At 43.4% G+C, this 23,467-nt stretch overlaps 1 protein-coding gene across 1 annotated transcript in view; it reads left to right on the forward strand.

Moving 5' to 3' along the window:
- Nucleotides 1-23,467, forward strand: part of utp20 (UTP20 small subunit processome component) — a 122,917-nt gene that overhangs the window by 45,488 nt on the left and 53,962 nt on the right. Inside the window, exons 26-36 of the mRNA XM_048548877.2 lie at nt 2,503-2,669; nt 4,871-5,079; nt 8,944-9,087; nt 9,607-9,686; nt 10,363-10,589; nt 13,188-13,332; nt 14,510-14,597; nt 15,516-15,659; nt 19,548-19,601; nt 19,707-19,859; nt 20,693-20,848. Of these exons, the coding sequence (XP_048404834.1) occupies nt 2,503-2,669; nt 4,871-5,079; nt 8,944-9,087; nt 9,607-9,686; nt 10,363-10,589; nt 13,188-13,332; nt 14,510-14,597; nt 15,516-15,659; nt 19,548-19,601; nt 19,707-19,859; nt 20,693-20,848 (1,567 nt within the window). The remainder of the gene's footprint in view (nt 1-2,502; nt 2,670-4,870; nt 5,080-8,943; nt 9,088-9,606; nt 9,687-10,362; nt 10,590-13,187; nt 13,333-14,509; nt 14,598-15,515; nt 15,660-19,547; nt 19,602-19,706; nt 19,860-20,692; nt 20,849-23,467) is intronic.

Below are 23,467 nucleotides of genomic sequence, written 5' to 3' on the forward strand. Positions count from 1 at the left end.
TGGTATTTGGGGGTTTCAATGATGGTAATATCATTTTAATGTCAAGGGGCAATGGTTAGATTGTCTCTTAGTGGAAATGGTCATAGCCTGCCTGAATGTTACTTGCCACTTGTTAACCCAAGCCTGGATATTGTCCAGATCTTGTGTTTGGACATAGACTGCTTCAGTATATGAAGAGTCATGAATGGAGCTGATCATTGTGTAATCATTGGTAAATATCCCGACTGATGGAACAGTTGAAAATAGTTGGCCTGGGGCACTACCCTGATGGTCTCCTGCAGGGATGTCATGGAGCTGAGGTGACTGACCTCCAACAACCACAAACATCATCCTTTGTGCTAGGTGTAACTTCAACCACTTCATTTAAGGAGTTCACAAGGTTGTAGAGTAAAAACAGGGGTTTAGATTTAATTCCATAGATTTAGATTTAGATTTAATTCCATAGCTGCTCCTGAGTTAAATGGCCTTGTTCTGTTCTGTCCTATTTAATGATTCAAGATTATTGCGTAGGACAAATGCTCGAAGCTTGTGTTGCATTGTCTAATTTTAATAATCTTTTTCCCTGTAAATTAAATTTGGAGATCTAAAGTCTTATTTCTTAAAGTATTTAAGTATCCTTGATTTCCATGTTTTTGACTCTCTGTTTGCGGTGTATCACTTAATTCTCCCAGTCTTTACTAAATAGCGACTCCAAATTTAGTGCCATATTCATTTTGGACTTCAAAAGTTGCGGATCCGTTTCCAGTGTTAGAGACCTACCAGCGAAGAACTATGAAGTTGATCCTGAACATCAAGGGGTCTGGGATTCAATGTGTAATGCGTTAACTTTGCATTGATGCCAGGTTGTTGCCACATGCTTACGTGTACATGCAGAAACAAGCATATGCACATACGTACAGGTATACAGTGTTCAGTAACTGCAATCAGAACTTGCACTTAGCTTGCAAAGTAGTTAAAATGTTTTGGTAATGCTTCCATTGAATAGTCAGACAAAAAATGGTAATTGAGCCTCAGGACTGAACGTTAGGACAGATGACTAAGCTTGTCAAAGAGTTTGTTTTCAGATGTGTCCTGAAAGAGGTAGAGAGATTTCGGGAATTCCAGAACTTAAGCACAGGCTGCTGAATGCTGATTGTCAATAGTAGAGTGATTTAAAATCTGAACGTGCAAGAGGCCAGACTGAGTAGTGCAGAGATCTCTGATGGGAATAGGGGAGGGCTGGCAGGGATGTGAAAGATGGGGAAGGAGATGGTGTCATGAAATGATATGAGAATAAGGATGAGAATTTTAAAATTGGCTCCTGTTCTACCCACGTCTCAATGTAAAAAGACAGCCTTCATTTATGTACTGCTTTCAGGACCACCAAGCAACTCATATTGCTTTACTGCCAATTAATTAATTTTTTGAAGTACAGCCGTGGCTATAATCCCGGAAATGTAGTAACCAGTTTGCGCACAAGAAGCTCCCACAAACAAACATGTGATAATGACTTGATAATTTATGTTGTTGACTAATTAAATACTGGCAGGACAGTGTCTCTACTTGAGAATAGTACCATGAAATCCTTTAGATCTGTCTATGGGACTTTGATTTGGTGTCTTATCCAAGTAAATAGCATCTCTGACAGTGCAGCATTCCCTCAGTACTACACCAGAGTCATTTTTCCATAGTCCTACCAGACCATAGGCCTGCTCTCTCAATGGAGAGAGGCAGCTGATGGTGGTTTAACCTGAGGGTCACCACGTTTCAGGCTTGGAGAGAGGTCGAGAAAGACAATCTGCATAGTAACCTCTCCCAGTGTGGGAGGCAAGTCCACACTATTGGCGTCCCTCAGCATCATAAACCAGCTGACCAGGTAATTGAAGTACGTTAATGAGCACACTGGATGAGGGAACAGTGTCATTGAATCATATACCATGGAAACAGACCCTTCAGCCCAATGCGCCCATGCCGGCCACGTTTCCCAAACTAAGCTAGCCCCGTTTGCCTGTGTTTGCCCCATATCCCTCTTAAACCTTTTCTAGCCATGTACCTGTCCAAATGGCTTTTAAATGTTGTAACTGCAGCTACGTCCACCACTTCCTGTGCTTAAAAGGGACTTAGTGCAAGTTAGGATTTGGGCAGCAGATGTTTGGATGAGTGTGGCTTTACAAAAGAACATTTGTGGGAGGATGATCTGGGAACTTTGGAGCCACCTGGTTTATTTGCAACAAAAGGTAAATGTTTCAGATGTAAATGAGTGGAGACTGGAAACAGAACTGGATAGTTATCACTGAGCAGGAACTTGGTGACTTTGTTAGAGAAGTAGAGACACAGATTTTGCAGTAGAATTGGATATTGTCATCTTGTGGGGTCTGTATGGCACTCACAGGTGAATGAACTGATTAGTGTTGAGTTTTCAATTAGTTGTTACTTCCTGATTAAAATCTGTTGCTGTCTTCAAAACTCCAAAAGTGAGTTTAAATTCTTCTTTTTAAAATTCCTGCTCACTTTGTTTTAAAGGATTCTTTATGGACGCATGAGGAGCAAAACAGGGAGCAAAACCCAAGGCCGAGCAGCAGCAGGGACCCGCATGGTCATTGTTTTAAATTTCCTGGCTGGCTCGTTACCTCAGGAGATACACCTCTTTCTGGATCTCCTCCTCGAGCCAGTAAAGCATTTAACTCAGGGTAAGCATTGAAGGGGATTCTGCATCTCTTATTTCCACTGTTCCCTTTCCTTGTCTCTGTACTCGCTTAGGGACAGCTGTCATTGCATAACTTTCTCCAGCTCTGACAGAACATCTTTAGCCTGAAAGGTTGCCAGTCTCTCTCGTCGCAGTGTGACCTGCTGAATGCTTCCAGCGTCTTCAGTTTGTGTTAGTGAGTTCCAGCAGCCTCAGTACTTCCCTTTAGTTGTGTGGCTTCTGTTGTCAGGTTTACAAGGAAATCTTCTGTCTTCATTCCTCCCGTGAAAAAGGAATGTGGTGGACTTGTGTTTTAAGTTAATTATTTCAATCACGGCTTTCACATAACAGATTTAATGTTGCCAAATTAAAACCATAAAGATTGATAAATGTCTTTTATTTTCTCTTTCCCATGTATCAAACTCATGATAATGTCAGGTAATTACACTGCTCATTATCAAGTGATCTGCTGTAAAGATCGTACTGTGTTATTAGCTGTGGACAGTGGAAACTTTAAAGGTAACATTCCATCAGACAAATAGCTAGTGGTGACTTATCTCTACTGATGACAATTCTACTTCCCCCTTCTCCCCATCAATCCCAAACCAATCCCACTGCCCTGCTCTTAACCCAAAACCATATATCAAACTATTCCAAGTACCTGTTTCTCTCTTTCCCTCTCTCTCTCTCTCTCTCTCTCTCTCTCTCTCTCTCTCTTTTCAAGTGTTTGCCACATCTTTGTGCAAGGCACCGCACATCTGATTTATTTATTAAAAGTTACTGCTTAAAGCAACTGATGAGAGAAAGTTGCTTCAAACTTTTGTCTCTTTATTAAACTGCAGAGGAAAGGACACCACCTCCCTTTCCTGTGGTCCAAACACTTCTGGCAGCTTCATTTTCAATCACAAACCATTTAGCTTTCTGGGAACCAATCTCACAGTTGTTGTCAGGCAGAACGCCTTTGTCATTGAGAAAGTCACTTCATAGACCAATAGCTACTTATTGCTGGATGAATCCCACTTTTGTCAGCGCTTAGAGTAAGTGCTCATAACCTGTGTTTTTCAAGCAGTCTTTTTCCCCATTTCAGTCCACAATGAAAAATGAAAAGGTACGGTCTTTACACAGTCACAAACTGGTGCACTGCCCTCTCCCAATAGCCCTGTGTCAATCTGGTTCTAAACTCCCAGTCCTGCTCTCCCTCCACTTTTTGTTTGAAATTTGATGTTGGATTGTGGGTGCCACGCAGACGGCAGTATTTCTTCACTTTGCCACTTCCACGTGGTGTGGAACTGGAGCAAATAAAGCCAGACTGGGCAAAGGTACCAGGCTCCCTTCCCTGTCTGATGTAGGTGAGCCAAGAAGGTTTTGAATGGACCTGAAAACCTTTGTCATTAAATCTGGCTGCAGCCACAAAGTGCCAATTTCATTAAATTTACTTGCCCTGATGGAATTGGAACTCATGACCTTTAGATGTAAAGTTGAATGCTCTCAATATTGGATATGAGTGATATGAAAGCAGCACTGAAGCTATAACTTGCCTTCGGCTTTCGCTGTGTTGTGTAGTGCACTCTCCCTGGACACTTTAATTTGTAAAGTCTAACTGCAGGCTGAGCTTTATTGTTGTTGTAGGTTCTGCTGTGTTTGCAAAATAGGACAATATAAAAATATGCATGGTGGCACAGTGGTTAGCATTGCTGCCTCACAGCCCTAGGAACCCAGGTTCCATTCTAGCCTCGGGTGTCTGTCTGTGTTGCATTTGCACAATCTTCCCGAGTCTGCGTGGGTTTCTTCCGGGTGCTCCGGTTTCCTCCCACAGTATAAAGATGTGCAGGTTAGGTGGATTGGCCATGCTAAATTGCCCACAGTGTTCAGGGGTGTGTAGCCAAGTTGGGTTATAGGGGGATGGGTCTGGGTGGGATGCACTAAGGTTTGGTGTGGACTTGTTGAGCTGAAGTTCCTGTTTCCACACTGTAGGGATTCTAAATTCTAAAAGCAAGATGCTGGAAATCTCAAATTAGGAGAAAATGCTCAAATCTCAGGCAGACCTTTGGAGACAAACCTGATAGATGTTTCAGGTTGATTACAAATTGTTCTTATTTTCTCAAAAACACTGTTATGTGACCCCAGGAGAAAATGTGATGTGGTATCTTGAGTCTGGAGTAAGTTTTGTCTGCGTGAGTAAGCATTTTATCTTTCTTCTTTCAGGATCCTGTCTTTCTGCAGTGTTACAGTCAGTAAAGACTTTGGATTTGTCAAAGGTTTTACCTCTAGGGCGTCAGCACGGTCTACTGAATGGCGTTGATGTGGTGATGAAAAAACTGGGCCATCTAATCCAAGACTATCTGCCGAAACTGCTCCAGATCACCTTGTGTACGTGTGCATCAGTGTCTCATATTCTGCAACAAAGAGACCAGGTAGGCACATGGAATGCGGTGTTCAGGTCTCAGCCGTGACTGAGAGGCGAATGCACGTGCACTCTTAGCCTGAGTCAGAAGCTGGTGGCCTGATGCCACAGTACATCGCAGACAGTGTGCTGCGCCCTCAGATGGTACTAACTCTGAGAAGATATTAAGCACGTCTACAACCTCTGCACGATGTTCAAAAAGAAAAGGGAAGGTTTCCCTTGTTTTCGGGATAATATTTATCATTCAACCAAAATCACAGCTGTTGTTGTTTTCCCAGGCAGTTAATTTTAGGACCTTGCTGTGTACAATTTGCCATGTTTCGTACATTACAGCAGTGACTACACTATTTTTCATTGGCTGTTAAACACTGTTGGATGTCCTGGAGCTAGGGAAGGTGGTAAACGAAATTTCCTTTGCAGTGTCACCAAATATTGAGGCAAATATCTCTAAAATAGATTAGTTTCCTTTTGAAATAATCACTCCCTCACATTCTTCTAATTGCCATATTGGCTTATTTAGCCACAGTGGACTGATGAGATTGAAATTTCTTCTGGTGTATTTAGTGCTTTCACATTTGTGTCATGATATTCTTGTCTAATTTGAATCAGGTACTCACTGAACATAGGTGGCACAGTGTGGAGCTGGAGGAACACAGGTCGGGCAGCATCAGAGGAGCAGGAAAGTTGATGCACCCCAGCTCTCTATTTACTTCCCAGTTCCCTTTCCCTTCCCCATTTCTGAGGAAGGGTTCCGACCTGAAATGTCAACTTTTCTGTTCATCTGATGCTGCTGACCTGCCGTGTTCCTCCAGCTCCACACTGTGTTGTCCCTGACTCCAGCAGTTCTGCAGTTCTTGCTATATCTGGCTGAACATGGTCTCTGGTCCCTTGACGTGAAACTGAAGCTCAGGATTAGCATCGTAGGTGTGTGCAACAGCCAACTGCTGGGCGAATGCTGAGAAGGAGGACCTTTGTGAGGATTATAGAGTTTTTTTTTTGGTGGGGTGGGGGGGGGAGTGGGGAGAGGGGAAGGGAAGCGGGAGAGAGAGAGAGCGGTTGAGGGAATATATTGATAGCCGGAATAGGTAACTTGAAGTCTGTCCCATTTAGCACGGTGATCGTACCACACAACACGATGGAGCATATTCTCCATGTGAAGGCGGGATTTTGCCTCCACAAGAATGGCGCAGTTGTCACTCTTAGTGATGCTGTCATGGACAGATGCATCTGCAGCTGGTAGATTGGTGAGGAAGAGGTTGAGTATATTTTCCCCTCTTCTTGGTTCCCTCACCGCCTGCCGCAGACCCAGTCTAACAGTCTAACAGACCCGACCAGTTCAATCAGTCATACTGCTGCCGGGCCACTCCTGGTGGTGGGCGTTGAAATCCCCCAGCCAGAGTACACCTTGTGTCCTTGATGTCTTCAGTACTTCCTCCAAGTGTTGTTCAACATGGAGGGAGTACTGATTCATCAGCTGGGAGAGGACAGTACATGGTAACCAGCAGGAGGTTTCCTTGCCTGTCTTTAACCTGAAGCCATGAAATCTCATGGGGTCCAGAGTCAATGTGGAGGACTCCCAGAGCAACTCCCTCCTGACTGTATACCACTGTGCCACCACCGCTGATGGGTATGTCCTGCCAGTAGAACAGGGCATATCCAAGGATGAAGGTGAAGGTGTGTGGGACATTGTTTTGTTGAAACATTCAAGATTGTCGGCTTTTTTTTTCTAAATTCATTTATTTATATGGTATGGGTATTGCTGACTGGATCAACATTTATTGCCCGTCCCTAATTGCTTTTAAGGTGGTGCTGAGTTGCCACCTTGAACCGGGACAGCCCCTGTGCAGTAGTTAGATGCACAATGTCCTGACGGAGGGAATTCCAGGATTTTGACCCAACAATGGTATAGGAAGGATAGTGAGGAAATAAATTGTCATTGGCAGGGCAGATGGTGAGAAGATGTCTCCACTAGTTGGGGAATCTTGAACTAGGGGACATAGTTACAGAGTCAAGGGGTACCGAGATGTGAAGGAATTTCTTCTCCCAAAGGGTTGTGAATGTCTGAAATTCTCAATCTGGAGAGGTGTAGAAGTTAGATCATTGAAAGCATTTAAAGATGAGGCAGATAGATCTTTGTAATATAAAGGAGTTAAGAGTTTTGAGGAGCTGTTCCAAAAGAGGAGTTAAAACCTGGGCCAGCTCTTGTTAAATGGTAGGACAGGCTTCCTGAGGGGCCTCCTGTATTTCATATTTCCCACGGTCATGTCTTCCAGAATTGGATGCAGGTTTTGTTGTTGTCTCATCTGAATCCGTTCCCACTGGCTGACTGGAGACAGCCAGAGTGACAGTGGTCACTACCTGTGTAGTCCATGGTTTTTCAAAGTAGAGGGTGAACGCCCTAAATGGGGTTACCAGCTCTGACTTGGCAGGGGCTGTCGAGCTCCTGCCTCCCCGTCTGCCATTTTCTATGCTGTCACAGATCCTGTCAAATACCCACCCAGCCCCTGCTCTCTTAGTTCTCACTGAGGGGTCATGACAGTTTTCAAGCTTGGAAATGGGAGCTCAATGGAAAAGTAGTTTCGGAAATGTTGATCTATTTAGCCAGTTGCTAATTAGCATAAAGAAGAACAGGTGCAAGCATCTGATAAGGAAGATGATATCTAAAATGTTGCGATGTCAGTTGTCGAAACCAAAAGACGGGGGAGCAGATGTAGGCCATTCAGCCCATCTAGTCCAGTCTGCCATTCATAGAGATCCTGTCCAATCTGATAATTGTCAACTTTCCTGCCTTCTCCCTATAGACCTTGATTCCTGCTTGCTGTAATTCTTTGCATGAGACCCACAGTGAAAATTACTGTGAAAAGTTCTGTATTTGTAGCAAAGTAAAATTCCAGGAATCTTGCATTCTTGACTTGTCCCCCCATCTTTAATAGAATGAATTTTGAGAGGGGGTTGGCGGGGATTTGACGAACGTATTCCAGCTTACTCAATTGAGTTTAAATTTCATGTGCTGCCATGGTAGGATTTGAACCAACGTTCCCAAAGCGTTGACTTGGATCTTTGGATTACTGTCCCTATTATGCCCAAACCAACATCACTAAAAATGGATGATCTGTCATTCTCACATTTGTGGGAGCTTGCTACGCACAAGGTGGCTGCTACGCCTCTGATATTAGAACAGCAACCACAGTTAAAAGTACTTTATTGGTTATTAAGGCCTCTGGGAATCCTGGGGTGTGCAAGGTGAATACTGTTTCTCCCTTGATTTCTTTTGTTGGAATTGACACAGTTCACATCTCTTAAAAACAATAAGGTGTAGAGCTGGATGAACACAGCAGGCCAAGCAGCATCAGAGGAGCAAGAAGGCTGACGTTTTGGGCTTAGACCCTTCTTCAGAGGTTTGTTGGCTCGGATCCTTGAGGACAGAAATTAAAAGTGCCCAGGGCAGTACTGAGAAAGTGCTGTAATGTCTAAACAGGACCTCGTCTGACTTTGCAGCTGCGGAAAAATCATATGGCACCATTTTGAAGAAGATCCCTGGAGGTACTCTGGTATCCTGGCCAATACTTATCCCCTCAATCAGTATTGCAGAACAGGTTCCCTGCCATTATCATGCAGCTGTTATTGGAAGCTCTCTGTGTAGAAGTTGGCTACCACATTTCCTAAAATCAACCATGATGATGCTTTAAACGTACTTTAAAACACTTAGAGCATTGTGAAAGGCACTATAGAAATGCAAGTGCTTCTGTTATTTTCCTTTGGCATCTCTGCCTTCAGAAATAAAAGGTTTGTTGGTGATGCGGGATATTGCTCAGAACTGGCAAGTGTTAAAGTTGAGAATTTACATTTTTTTTTTGCCTTGTTTTGTTTTCAGATTCAACCACGGTGCATAAACCAGCTGAAATATTTGAGGCGTCTGGGAATAAATCAGATTGCTGCTTTCTTTTCCGACTTTGAGTCTTACGCTTTCACAGCAGATGAGATTGATGCCTTGTTTCATGGTGTAGTGTGGCCACAGGTAACGGTCTCTCCCTTACTGTTTGTTTTTATCCTACTCGGTCACATCAGTGACTTGCCAGTGTGACTCTGAAAGGGCATTGGAGTTTTGTTTGGTATTTTACAAAGAGATAGGTCACCTTTTGACTGTCCAATTGTTTTTGCCTTTTTTCCCATCACGGGATGTGTGTGTTGCTGGCAAGGCTGGCATTTGTTGCCCATCCTAAGTACCCTTGAACAGGTTGGCTGTCTCGGGCATTTCAGAAAGCAGTTACATAGGTCTGGAGACACATGTCAGCCAGACCAGGTAGAGATGGCAGATTTCCTTCCCTAAAGGACATTAGTGAACCAGATGGGTTTCTATGTTAATCAGTACTAGCTTTATAAACCAAACTGAACTTCAGTTCCACTGTACTGTGTCCCCATTAGCATTAGTCTGGGCGTCTGGATTAATAGTTGAGTTACATTACCACCGTGTCATCACCCCCACAGTTGTCCTGGTGGAGTGTCTATTTTGACAGTGACCTTGTTCTGTTTGCAGATAGGGAGACTCGCCTCTGAAGGGCAGTACGCACCAACTCCTCTCCTGAAACTGATTCATATCTGGAGCAAGAATTCCAGGTGAGGAAAACTTCAAAAGTTTTCTGAACTTTGTTCATTGGGCTCCTCTGCCTCTTTAAACAAGTTTTAAGAGTTTTGATGTGATAGTAAAATGTCTCAGCATTTTGCCAGGGATTGATGTGGTTCAAGTTACTTGCTGGTTATTTGACTGTGTTGTGCGATTGCTCTTCATTATCGGGTATTCCTGCATGTTGCCAAAACAAAACAAATCCCGAACTTGTGGAAACTGCTAACTGCCGTTGTTAATGGAATGTCTGATTTTTAAAATCAGCTTATCTGGAGTTTATTTTGGGGCATTGGTCCTGATTAGCAGCTACTGACCTATCTTCAGTGGAGGCCTGTCCTGCCTTAGTAACTAACTAATGACTACAGTTGTTGGTAACTAGCTGTCACTTCAAAGCCTGCCCTCAGAGAATAGGAATTAATACAGCAACAGTGGAATTCAAAGTAGCATTAAGTCATTTGGGCCTTTGAACCTGCTGTACAATTCAATAAGATCATGACTGAGCTGGTTGTGGCTTTGACTCTCCTGTCCTATCTGTGCATCTGTTCTCAGATTACTACTGCTTTGAAAGTTATATTGAATTTCAGCGTAAATGAGGTGGCAGCTCCTCCTGGTGTGCTGGCTGCACTGCACTGTGCAGTTTTACAGACTTGCTGTTTGCATATTTTCCAGGTTCTTCCCCCTCCTTGCAAAACAGCATCCCGATCACCCAGCGTTGGACATTCTGAGCAACGTCTTTGCCTTGCTGTCGTCCAAGAGCATCGCAGAACTAACGGCGACAGTTGTCATGGATATTGTTGACAGCCTGCTGAGCACGCCTGACTTCTCGCCAACAGCGCCAGCAAGCATCCTGACTGTCAATGACACAACCTTTCCAGAACTTTCCAGCACTGCAGGAGGTACTGCAGCTCCCGTTGTGTTGTTGCAGTGGGAGAGCTTTGCATTACTGGGTTAATCAGCCAGAAAGCGATGGTTCGAGTCTTGCCATCGGAGTTTGATTTAAAAATTTGAAGAAAGCTCTAGAAACCAAAATCTGGTTTCCATAAATGTGGCTGTGAAATTATCTTATAGTCATGTAACTCAAACTGGTTCACCAATGTCGTTTATTGGAAAGGAAGCTTCCCATCCAGTTTCACACCAATGTAGCCCATTCTGAAGTGCTGTCTGAATTAGGCCACTCTGTAATATCAAACTCACCATCAAAGGCTCGTTAAGCTTCCCCCAGTACCCCCATCACTTAAATTTGGATGTTGTCAACCTCTAAATCCTTTACTTCCATCTTCGGAAATGATTCAAAAATGATAAACCTTACTGCCAAGAGTGGTAATTCTTAATCTAGTAAAAGGAGCATGTGAACAGCCAAAATCTGAACAATAATAACATCGCTGTACCCTGAGCAGGCATGCGATCTGTAGGCTACGACACCCAAGCCATGCCCCAGGTATTGCTGTGTGTGTCAGTGTGATGGAGAGACAAGGGACCCTCTTCCAGGATTCATGTGCAGGCTGGGCCAAACCTCCTCTGGCTAAGGGGTTGGAATTAAATCCTTTGTCTTTCCAGGGAATTGCTTATTCTTCCTTTACACAGCATCGTTACTAATGGAGGCTGATTTAGCCTAATGCCTACATTGCCTTTACTTGACTGACCCAATTGCAAAGGATATAAGTTACTGACTTGCCCATCAGACTCAGATTGACCTCTCTGGATTTCCCACACTTGGCCACCATTGGCTGGTAACATGTTCCTGATAGCTCGCCAAAGCGAGTGGTCCCAGCAGCCTGTTTGGTCATCTTGGATGTGCCTAAATCTGGGTCTCTTCAGATCCTGTTGAGGTGGTGCTAATCTTTTAGCTCTCAAACAGCAAGGTGCCGGTTTACAAACCTGGTTGGATTACTGCTGAAGTTTTCCTTCAGTCACAGAGTCAAACAGCACGAAAACCCTTTGGCCCAACCAGTCCACGCTGACCGTGATCCCAGTTGTTTGGTTCCTCTGGGCCAACAAACATTTGACCAGATTGAGACCAAATCAAGTTTCCCATTGTGTCGCCTCTGAGTAAGCTGTTACCCAGAGCATAGTGCAAGTAGGATTTAAAAAACTATAGCTGAGGGTAAGCAACGTCGTATGAAACCACTAAGTTACAGTTGATTGATTGTAATGCTTAAGTTAGCTTTTTGTTAATGCTTTGTAAAGGCTGTTTCCTCTTGTGAGAGAATCAACAATTAGGAGTCAATGCTTAGAAATAGGTGGTCACCCATTTAAGACAAAGATGAGAATTTTTTTTAATCTTATGGAGAGTTATGAATTCCCTTCCTCAAAAAGGTAGTGATAAAAGAATCTCTTAATATTTTTAAGGCAGAGTTGAATAAATTCTCAATAAATAAGGAAGTGAAAAGTTATCAGGTGATGGGAATTTGAATTAATTACGATCAATCCTGATCTAATTGAGTTGCAGAACAAGTTCGATAGGTCAAGTGACCTATTCCTGCTTCTAATTTGTATATTTATATGTATGTTTGTAATTAGCAAGAAAATGTAATGTAGGCACTTTCTAGAATTCCATTGAAATTGACATCACCTGGTTGTGTTTAAACGTTTCATTGAATTCCATTCAGCAGTATTTGTTCTGTCAGAAACAGGAACTATATTAGGGCCTGGCAGCTCTTGGAATCTGTTCCATCGTGAGTCAGATCACAGCTGATCTCCCTGAAGTCCGCATTCTCACCGGATCCCTGTCAAGGACAGGGTAAGAAACCTGCCTCCAGCTGTCTGATCGGAACCCAGGGTTGCAGTCCCTCCAGACATGTTTCCCCTCTGTAATCAATCCAGCTCTGCTCTGTTGTGTATCTTCTAACTGGGATTTGGGTCAGGAGATGGCTAAGAGGTCTTGCTGTTTATACACCGACACTAAAGATAAAGGAGCAAGTTCTGAGAGAGAACATGGCGTTGTCATGAAGCCTCCCTTTCTGTAGTGCCCATCACAACCTGAGGACATGCCACAGTATTTACCTGAAACAGAATATTTCTGAAGCGTGATCGCTGTTGTAATATTGGGAAACGCAGCAGCAGATCTGTGCACAGCATGATCCCACAAGCAACACAAGGCTCGCTGAACTTTGGACAAATCCCTACTCCCCTAAGACCATAAGACATAGGAGTGGATGTAAGGCCATTCGGCCCATCAAGTCCACTCCGCCATTTAAATCATGGCTGATGGGCATTTCAACACCACTTCCCTGCACTCTCCCCGTAGCCCTTGATTCCTTTTGAGATCAAGAATTTGTCGATCTTTGCCTTGAAGGCATCCAACGTCCCGGCCTCCACTGCGCTCCGTGGCAACGAATTCCACAAGCCCACCACACTCTGACTGAAGAAATGTTGTCTGATAGTCACCTGTGACTTTTATTTGCTGATGAAGATTGCTTTATAATCGGGTATCCCACTGTCTCCCTTCATGTTAGAGCCTATTTGCTAAAGCATCCTCCCATTATTTGTCATAGAATCTGCGAGCATGGGGATATGTCTTATTCTGCCTCATATTTCTACTATCCTGCAACATCTCAACAAAGCAGTTGGAAATGTGGAACGAATGAAGAAGAAGAAATTCCAAACACAAGTCAGTAAAGATTTGAGCATCCTTTCAAGGTACAGTTTTCTATCCCATTTATCCTTTGGTATATTGCAAAATATTACCCTTCTGATTCCTTGTAACATCATTCCTGGGGAGAGTCATGGACTTGGCCAGCGTTTATTGCTCGTCACTTAGTTGCCTTTGAGAAAATGATGGTGAACTGCCTTCCTGAACTGCTGCAGTCTGTTTGGTATTGGTAGATCCGTAATGCTGTCAGAGTGAATGTTCCCAAACGTAATGACACTGAGGGAATGGTGATATAGAACATAGAACATAGAACAGTACAGCACAGAACAGGCCCTTCAGCCCACAATGTTGTGCCGACATGTTTCCAAATCAGGATGATGTATGACTTGGTGGGGAACTTGCTGCTGGTGGTGTTTCCACGTACTTGCTACCTACTCCTTCCTTCTCAGTGGGTGTGGTCAAAACCATGTTGGTGAATTTTTGCAGTGCGTCTTGTAGATGGACTGTTCCCCTCTTCTGAAGGCTACAAGTAGCTAAAGGCTACTTGTCCTCCTCATGCTGCTCTGACAGACATCTGCAAACTTCACGCCGATCAGGAATCAAATTGAGGAGCTCTTCTAGCTGTGAGACTCTGAAGACAAGCTCCTGTCTCCGCCCCAGGGCAAGGAGAGTGTGTCTGTGCGCTTCTTCCACACGCACATTGCTGCTTTTGTCCATCTCCGACTTTGTTTCATTGCATTTAAGGTACTGGTTGATTTTAGGTGTATTGGAGAATTGACCCCAATGTTGTACTATGATGCCCCTCAAGCAATTCTTTGGTAGTTTTCCTAAATTATTTTCATAAATGGTATGTGTAGTCCATTTATGGAATTACTCTTAGCATGTTGTGTTGAATTCAGAAATTTTCAATAAAGATGGCAAGGGTATTGAAACATCTGTGGAAAGAGAGAGTTTTGAGTTGTTTATGATTCTGTTTTGTAAGATCTCACTTCATAGATGCTATGTTCACTTTCTCTTCACAGATGCCACTGGACCTGCTGAGTTTCTCCTGCACTTCTCTCTTTTTATTTCACACTGCCACCATCTGCAGCATTTTGCTTTTATATCAGAAATCCTAGACTTTTTAAATTTGTGCAAGAACCGAATTTGTATTAACCTTGATAAATATACAACTTCATGAAGTTAATTTTTCCACATCATTTCTATCTGTTAATTGCTTTCCAGAATAAGTCGGTTTGTTCAGGATAAGGAACAGAGCAGTGTTCTGATCAATCTCCTGATGCCCTATCTATTTAAGCCAAACACGTCTCAGGTAAAAGATTTTTTAACAATGCATTTCTCTATCAGGATATGTAGCATATATATAATATGTGTGTGTGCGCGCATTTGGCATTTTGGAATGTTAAGGTAGAGATCACTGGTGAATAAGGTTGTAGCAATTTTGATGTGGTGGATGTCGAAACCTAACTAGGAAAGGAGGTGAAGACAATTGGACACACTGAGAGAGAGCAAGAGTTGCCTTTCTGTTCAGGATCTTTAATGACTGTGTAAGAACAAGTTTGAGGGTTAGGAGGAGTTTAGCGCTTCCAAGAGACTCGAGACAAGTCCCTTTATTCTTTTATATTTTGGCTACATGTCAGTACGGTCGGGAGATACAGTTTCGGTGTGATTGGCAAATGAGCAAGAGGAAAGATGAGTATTGAAAAAATAAGTTGGGCAGTAAGTTACGATGATCGGAATGCGCTGCCTAAGAAGGCAGTGGAAGAAGATTCCGCAATGACTTTCAAAAGGGAGTTTAATAAATACTTGATAAGGTAAGATTTCCAACAGCAGTTGGAAAAAGCAGGGCAGTGATAGCTCTTTCAATGGGCTGAGTGGCTTCTGATTGTGTTTGATTCTCTGAATTGGTAGAGAGAATTGTAACTAATTTGGAATGGATGGGATTTCTGTAACCAGTTATTCATAAATAGGGCCGATGTCCTGGACAACTAAATATTATCAGCTGTTAAGCTTCTGTACTGCTGCATTGGCAAGTAATTGGTTCTGATTTCTTACTCTGGACCAGCAACTGGTGGTAAATTCTTACATTGTGATTTCTGGCGGTGAACCATGAGCAGCTCAGGGTGATTGATCGGGGTATGGGATACATATGTCATAAGGTTTGTATGTCATAAGCTTTATTGTGGAGATGAAAGCTATGGAGTCTCATCGTTTTCTGCAATTCCTGAAGGATACGGAGATTGACATCCTGGAAACCATTCAGAACCTCCTGCAGCACTGCTCTGAGCCTGCCACTTTCATCAAGCCACTGGCTACCCTTTTCTCTGTCGTTCAGAATCGGCTGGCCCGGCAGACACTCTGCTCTGTCTTCCAGGTACAGTTACACAGCAACTAATTTACTTAAAGCATGTGGATAATTGTGCTTGTTTTCAAGATTATTTTTCCATTCCTTCAGAAAAGTTGAATTTGTGTTGCATTGTTTTCCTAACTTTGTCTATATTCTGAACCGCCTAGATACCAGTTGTCTCTCAGCGGGCAGTGCCTTCCTTGAGCCCAAAGGCTCTGGGTTTGCGTACCAGTCGAGAGACTTGAGCAAGACTCTCCACATGCAGTGCTGAGAGAGGGCTGCACAATTAGAAAAACTGTATCTTTTCAAATGAGCTGTTAAACTGAGACCCAGCCTGTCCACTCCGGCGCGTGTAGAAGACCCCATGGTCACTGTTCTGAAGAAAAGTAGGTAGATGTTTTTGGTATGTTGCCAATAATTATTAGGGGGAGGTGAATGCCTAGTGGTATCATCGCTGGACTGTTAACCCAGAGACCCAGACAATGTTCTGGGGACCCTGCTTCGAATCCCGCCACGGCAGATGGTGGAATTTGAATTCAATAAATATCTGGAATTAACAGTCTAATGATGACCGTGAATCCATTGTCAATTGTCGGAAAAACCCACCTGGTTTACTCATGCCCTTTAGGGAAGGAAACTGTCATCCTTACCTGGTCATTGTAATTACTGGGCTCCCCCCTCATTCCACTGATTCCTTCACTCACGTCAAGTATTCACCCTTCACTTGGATCCCTTCCTCTGACCTCTTACCTTCGCGCAATCTCTTCATTGAAAACTGCTGATGTGATTTCGGGCATCTCAAATTTTATGCTCCTGTCCCCTTCTGAAATTGCCACCCTTTGCTCTCTTAGATCCAACCCTAACTTTTTTTTATCAAACCGGCTGACAAAGATGCTGCTGCTGCTGTAGTCTGGCACACTGATCTCTCCCTTGTGAAAGTTCAAAACCAGCTCTCTGATACTTCTTCCTATCACCCCTTGGACCATGACCCCACATCCAAACTTCAAGCCATTGTCGCCATCTGCATTCAAAGGATCATTCTCTGCAATTGCAGACAACGCCAGCAGAATGCTGCCACCAAACACATGGTTCCCTCACTCCCCCATCTGCATTTTGCAGGGATTGTTCCCACTGGGCACCTTAATCCATTCTGCAAACACCGGCACCTTCCCATGTAACCGCAGAAGGTGCAACACCCAGCCGTTCGCCACTTCCCAATGCTCGCCATCCAAGGGCCTAAACAGCCTTTCCAAGTAAAGCTGCATCTCGCCTGTACCTCCTCCAGTCTTGTGTATTGTATTGGCGGCATGGAATGTGGCCTACTCTACATAGGAGAAACCAAGCACAGACTGGGTGTCCGCTTTGCGGAACACCTCCGCAAGCAAGACCCTGAGCTTCCATAGCCGGTCACTTCTACACAGCATCCTGCACTCCCACATACCTGTCCTCGGCATGCTGCTGTGTTCCAGTGAATCACAGCACGCACTGGAGGAACAACATCTCATCTTCATACTGGGAACTTTACAGCCTTCTGGACTCAATATTGAGTTAATACCTTCAAATTATGAACCATTTCTTCCCTTTCTTTTAGCCTGTGATCATGTCCTCCCCTCCTGTTATCCCAGTTACTGTCCTTTCGGGTCTGGCAGGAGATACAATTGTTGAGCCATTCTCACATTCTGATCGCTTAATCTGAACTTTCAACATCTGTTCTCCATCAGCCCACTACACCCACTACCCCCAAACACCACCCCCCCCCCCCCCCCCCCCCAAAATTATAGCACAAATGCTGCCCCCTCCACACTTCAGTTCTAATGAAGAGTCATCTGGACTCGAAACATTAACTTGCTCTCTCTCCATGGATGCTGTATAATCTGCTGCAATTTCCAGCATTTGTTATAATCAGTACTGAGGATGATTTTGCCAGGCAGCATTGTGTATTGCATTTTCTGTCCTCCTCCCCTGCCCAGTCAGAGTAAACAATGCTGATTCCAATCAAGGTAATAACATGAGCATGGAGAGGAAATCCATGGGCAGAGCCCTGAGCCGATGTTGGGTCTAGGATGTGCAGCTGCTTTCAACTTGTCGATCCTGTTTGATCGCTCACTGATAACAGTTCACCCACATGTGAAACTGTGGTCATGTAATTCAGATTAGTGCAAAAATTGACATGGATTATCTTGGATGTGTAATTATAATTAATCAAGAGCGAACAGGTTAAAGGGTCACCATTCAATCCGCGAAGCAGAAAACAACTTGCAGATGCTGGAAATCTGAAGCAAAAACAGAATTATTTGGAGTAATTCAGCAGGTCTGACAGCATCTGTTCTGGACCCACGCCATAGACTCTGCTTTCTCTCCATGGATGCACTCAAACCATTCATTCCCTGCTTGGTGTGTTATTTATTTTTGGGAGGAGGAATATAAAAATTTGAAACTGAGACCCTGATATTATTGAGACTAGACAATTGCCAGCTTCCCTTTGCAATGGAGACCCACAGCAGTTGTCTGCAGAGTTCTGGCAGCTGCAATGTTGCTGTCTGTATTTCTGATCTGACTCGAGAGTGTGATTGGTGAATGCCAGGTTTCCAGCTCTGCTTTGTTCAGGCTCACTAACTATGAAGGGAAACTGCCTGACTTTGGTGTTGACATTGCTTGTTCGCAGAACCACAGAAATGTTACAGTACAGAAGAATGCCATATGGCCCAAAGTGTCTGCACTACATCTTCAAAGGGAGCATCATTACCTCATGCTAAGCTCCTGCTTTTTTCTGTAACCTTGTACATTATTTCTGTTCAAAACAACATCCACTCTTTCCTTTCTCTCACAAAGTAGTTGCAAGTCAGGATCGTGTGTGGCTTGTAGGGGGACATGCAGGTGGTGTCTGCATGCATCGCTGCCTGTTTCCTCTGAGAGAACAAAATTCCCATCATCTGTCTCCTAAAAAGATGACCCCTCATTTTAATTCTGCTCACCCACAAGAGGAAACATCCATTCCACATTCTCTTTGTCAAGACCATTCAGTATTGTATAAACTTCAATCAAAACAGCCTTTGCTCTGCTAAACTCCAGAGAAAACAAGCTCAGCCTGTCCAGACTTTCCTCTTATTCCAGGCATCAAGGCATCAATCTAGTAATCCTCGGAACTGCCTCTTGGCCTGTGCATTATAGATGGTGGACAGGCTTTGGGGGGTCAAGCGGTGATTTACTTGCTCCCAAGATACTTAGCCTGTGGCCTGCACTTGTAGCCTCTGTATTTGTATAACTGGCCCTGATGGATTCAATATCTTAAGTTACAAGATGAAAGAGAGTTTAACCTAGATTTGCTATGTTTCTTCATTGAAGACGTTTGAGAGGTGTTTACAGTGTTGTTCCTGCAGTTTTTCATTGGTATTTCTAATCTTCTTTTGTTAAGTCTTGTTTTTAGTGACTGTTTTATTTCGGGGAGAGAAAATGCAGTATCAGCTTCAGGCCTGAGGAGCTTTGACCTGCTTATCCACAGGGTTAGACCGAGGAATAATGTAGGGGAGCATTTCCTCATTTAATAAGGGGTTGGAAATCTGAGGGATGCCACACCCCTCTTCTCCACCCCCCCCCCCCCTTCCCCCCTACCTCTCAAAAAAATGCTGTCGAGGTTGGAGATAAAAATGGACAATTTCAAGCATAAGATTGATACGTATTCGCTGAGTGAGGGTTTTAGTGGTTAAGAGATCGAGAGGGATCAAAGACACAGACTGGCTATGATATAATTAAATGGCAGAATGACCTTAAAAGGCTGTAAGGCCTATTTCTGTTCCACAACGTTATACTGAACCTCATTTTGCAATGCGAAACTGCCTTATTAAATGAAAAGTTATTAACTCTATAGTATGTTGTTTAATTTGTTTATTTGCTGTTTCGTTATGTTAAACAAAGACCTTGGCCGATCTGGACTGCAGACTAGCATACATTACCGAAACTGTCACTAAGGTAAGGTGAAGTTTACCGCAGATTTTTTTCACCAGATGGCAGAAAGCTTACTTTTCTTTTTTTCACACTTGCTAGTTCTGACCTAGTTACGTTTTCTTCTGTCAGTTAAATGCCTTTGATCGGCAACATCTTGACGACATTGATTTTGATGAACGCCTGACTGCGTTCCAACTTGCGACCAAGTCTATCCGAGAGATGGGAAAATTGGATATGGAGTATCTGACCGCAGTCATGCACAACTGCTTCCATTCCATTCAGGTTTGTATACAGCCTACCAACACACCTTCATTTACATGTAGTAAGAAGCTGGAACTTCTTAAATCCAGTGGGTAGATTTATGCAACAAATTTCTCTGCAATAAGGAAAATGCAAGAAGAACTCTGTGGCATTAAAGTTCTCACTTTCCACTGTGTTGCCTACCTCTATCTGTGTAATCTCCTTCACCCCCTTTACCTTTTGAGATGTCTGTGCTCCTCTAACTCTAGTCTCTTATGCCTCTCAGATTTATCAGTGTGATATTATTGGCCATGCCTTCAGCCTGCCTGGAACTATGGAATTTCCTCCTTGTACCTTTCCCTGTTTAAACTGTCCCTTTAAGACCAAACCTTTGGTCCTCTATCTGATGATTCCTTATGTAACTTGGTGTCAAATTATGTTTGATTATGTTCCAATGACATTTTTTATTTGCTGTAGTCATGAACATTATAAGTTACTGTTCTTTCAGCAATCGAGTCACTGTTGAAATCCTTCCAACATTCACAAGACCACCAGATGTTTGAGAGTTTTAATTTTAGAAATGATCTTTTTCCTTGTTTTGACCAGCTAGTGAAGAGCAGGGAAATCTGATTGACCTGATCAGCAGTTGGAGCTGGAATTTAACAGTCGGCAGTACTTGTCAATAGCTTTGAGCTGTTGTGTTAGCAGCTAAACTCCTCTTTATTCAAATCATTGAACATTCCCCGGCCATAAAAGCCAGGAACATCAGCAACACCCCCAACCCCAGTTAACCTTATTCCTACATCGGTCGGACTGTACTGCCTGGTTCTACAACAATGTGGATGATAACTATTTGCCTCTAATTTTTATTCCAGTTGGGTGAGATGACTCTCAGCGACAGTGCGACACTTTGCTTGACTGCAGTTATCCAACAAGTGGCTTCTGTTGATTGCTCAGAGGAGGAATACAAGGAGGTCATCAACCGCATTTTACTGGAGACCTTAAGGAATTGTCTCAAATCAAAGACCGAGGTAAAAAGACGATGAAGGGATAAACCTAACAGGAACTTTATGGCCGCAGCATTCGATGTGCTCCATTATTCACATTAGTTGTGCCCCTGCCCTTATTCCAGCTTGTCAGAGGAAACAGACGATGAATAGATAAAAATAAAAGCAGGAAATGCTGGATATATTCAGCTCTGGCGGCATCTGTAAGTAGTGAAGTTGAATTAATGGTTCCTATTGATGGTCTTTCATCAGAACTTGCTCCCTCATGGAAGTTCACAGACCTGAACAGTGTTCAATCTTGTATTCTGTCTCTGCAGATGCTGCCAGACCAGCTGAATATTTCTAGTAGCCTTGCTTTTCATTTTAATTTCTGGCATCTGTAATGTGTTGCTTTGGTGTTGCTGAATAACATGATGTGTTATTCAATGTTTGGCCACACTGACAGAGTTGTCATTGACGCTGACACTGTTTGATGGTGAAGTGTTAATGTATATTAGTCAGCTGCAGATTGCCTTTAATTCTTACACTGCTGGTAAATACAGTTTAATTTCTGTGTCTTGGAGTTCAGAAAACTAATGTCACAGTAACAAATGATGTCTATTTAAAAACTCTAGCAGTGATGTTGGTATAAAAGTAAAGTTGCCACTATCCTATCAGACCATAGGGCTGCGCTCTCGTCAGAGAGAGATGACTGGTGGCGGTTTAACCTGACGGTCACCACATCTCAGGCAAGGGGAGAGGTTGAGAAGGAGAGTCCTTCATGGTAACCTCAGCTGGTGTGGGAATTCAACCTACTCTGGCATTATTTTGCATTACAAACCAACCATCCAGTCGATTGAGCTAACTGCTGAGCCAGTGAATATGCTCTTAGGAGTGTTGCATGGGTTAAAAGTGAAACTGTTAGATTTGCCTTTGTGTTCTTACTGACTAAATAGCTGACAAGTGAAGCTGCATTTTTGCAGGATGGTGGGGAGACTAACTCCATGGACTGGTGTTATTCCCAGGGACTTACGTTAAGCCTGTTATAATTTAGTGGGTGACTGGCTACAGTGTGATTCGCTTCTGTAATACCACATTTCTTGTCAATCAGGTTGTGTGCATAGATTGGTGAATCTGACAGTTGTGTCTACACAGTGAGTGCAGTGTTAAGCTGTGAAGACTCCACTTAGCCCAACTTGCTTTTTAATTGGACTTTGGAGCAGTAGTTTAAGTAAAAGCACTAGCATCAGGACTATTTTTAAAATAACATGTTCCTAAGATGTAGCTATCGTTGGGTAGACTAGCATTATCCCTAATTCATTTAATCCCTACAGTATGGAAGCAGGCCATTCAGCCCATCGAGTTGACTCCGATCCTTTGAAGAGCATTCCCCGTCCCGGCCAGATCCACCACCCTACCCTACCCCTGAAACCCTATACTGAGCCTGGCCAATTTACTTAACTTGCACATCTTCAGACTGTGGGAGGAAAATGGAAGAACCCACACAGACGCAGGGAGAATGTGCGAACTCCACACAGACAGTCACCTGAGCATGGAATCAAACCCAGGTCCCTGGCGCTGTGAGGCAGCTTTGCTAACCACTGAGCCACTGTGCCACCCTGGAGAGGATAGTGATGAGCTCTTGCTTTGAACAACTGCAGACAATGTGGTGAAAATGTACCCACAGTGCTTAGAGGAAAAGAGTTCCAGGATATTGACCCAGTGATGATAATTGTAAGGCCAGTATATTTATGAGTTAGGATAGTGTGCAGTTTGCTGGTGGTGGTGTTCCTTTACATTTGTTTCCCTGATCTTTCTAGGTATTGGAGGTCAGCGATCACCTTGGGAGATGCTGTGGCAGGACCTTTGGCAAATTGTAGCAAGCCATGACATCTTTGTGAACGGCACATTGCCACTGTGTACTGTTGTGGAGGGAGTGGTTGTTCGAGGTGGTGGATGTGGTGCCAATCAGTTTGGTTGGGTTATCATTGATGGTACTGAGTGCCTTGAACCCTGTGGCAAGACCTCTTGGGAGGTTGGTTAACCACATTCGGTTACCCCAATTCTAGATGCAATAACTAGTGCATTTTGCTTCGAAATTTTGCAGTAACGACATTTGAAACATCTCTTTTAGATGAGTTACATAGAATCTGCAACATCGAAACATGTCATATTGTTGATCTTCATGGTTATCTAACATAGTGATATAGTAGTGTAGCGGCAATGTTACTAGGGCCGTATTCTGGAGGCTAGGGCTAGTGATGTGGAGACATGGGTTCAAATCCTACCACATCAATTAGAAAATTTAAAATCTGTGAACTGAATCTAGAGTGAAAAGTCAATAACTGTAACAGAGATTGAGACATTCAGACAGTATTAAAAACTTACTGCTTCGTTAATGACAAGATGCGGTGAAGGAAATCTGCTGACTTAGCCAGTGTAATAAACATGCAATACAGACTGTTGGTGGTTGGCTGTTAGCTGTCCTCTGAAATGATGCATAAGCCACTCAGTTGTATTCAAGAAGGAGGCTCACCATTACCTTCTTGAAGCCAAGTAGGGCAATAAATGGTGATTTTACCTGCTGTGAAGGAATATTTTAAAGAAGAGCAGTGTTTTTTATCACCTTAATTGATCTGAGATTTATAGAAAGGGTCGTTATTA

Source organism: Stegostoma tigrinum, chromosome 18, assembly GCF_030684315.1.
Source record: "Stegostoma tigrinum isolate sSteTig4 chromosome 18, sSteTig4.hap1, whole genome shotgun sequence".
Lineage (NCBI taxonomy): Eukaryota > Metazoa > Chordata > Chondrichthyes > Orectolobiformes > Stegostomatidae > Stegostoma > Stegostoma tigrinum.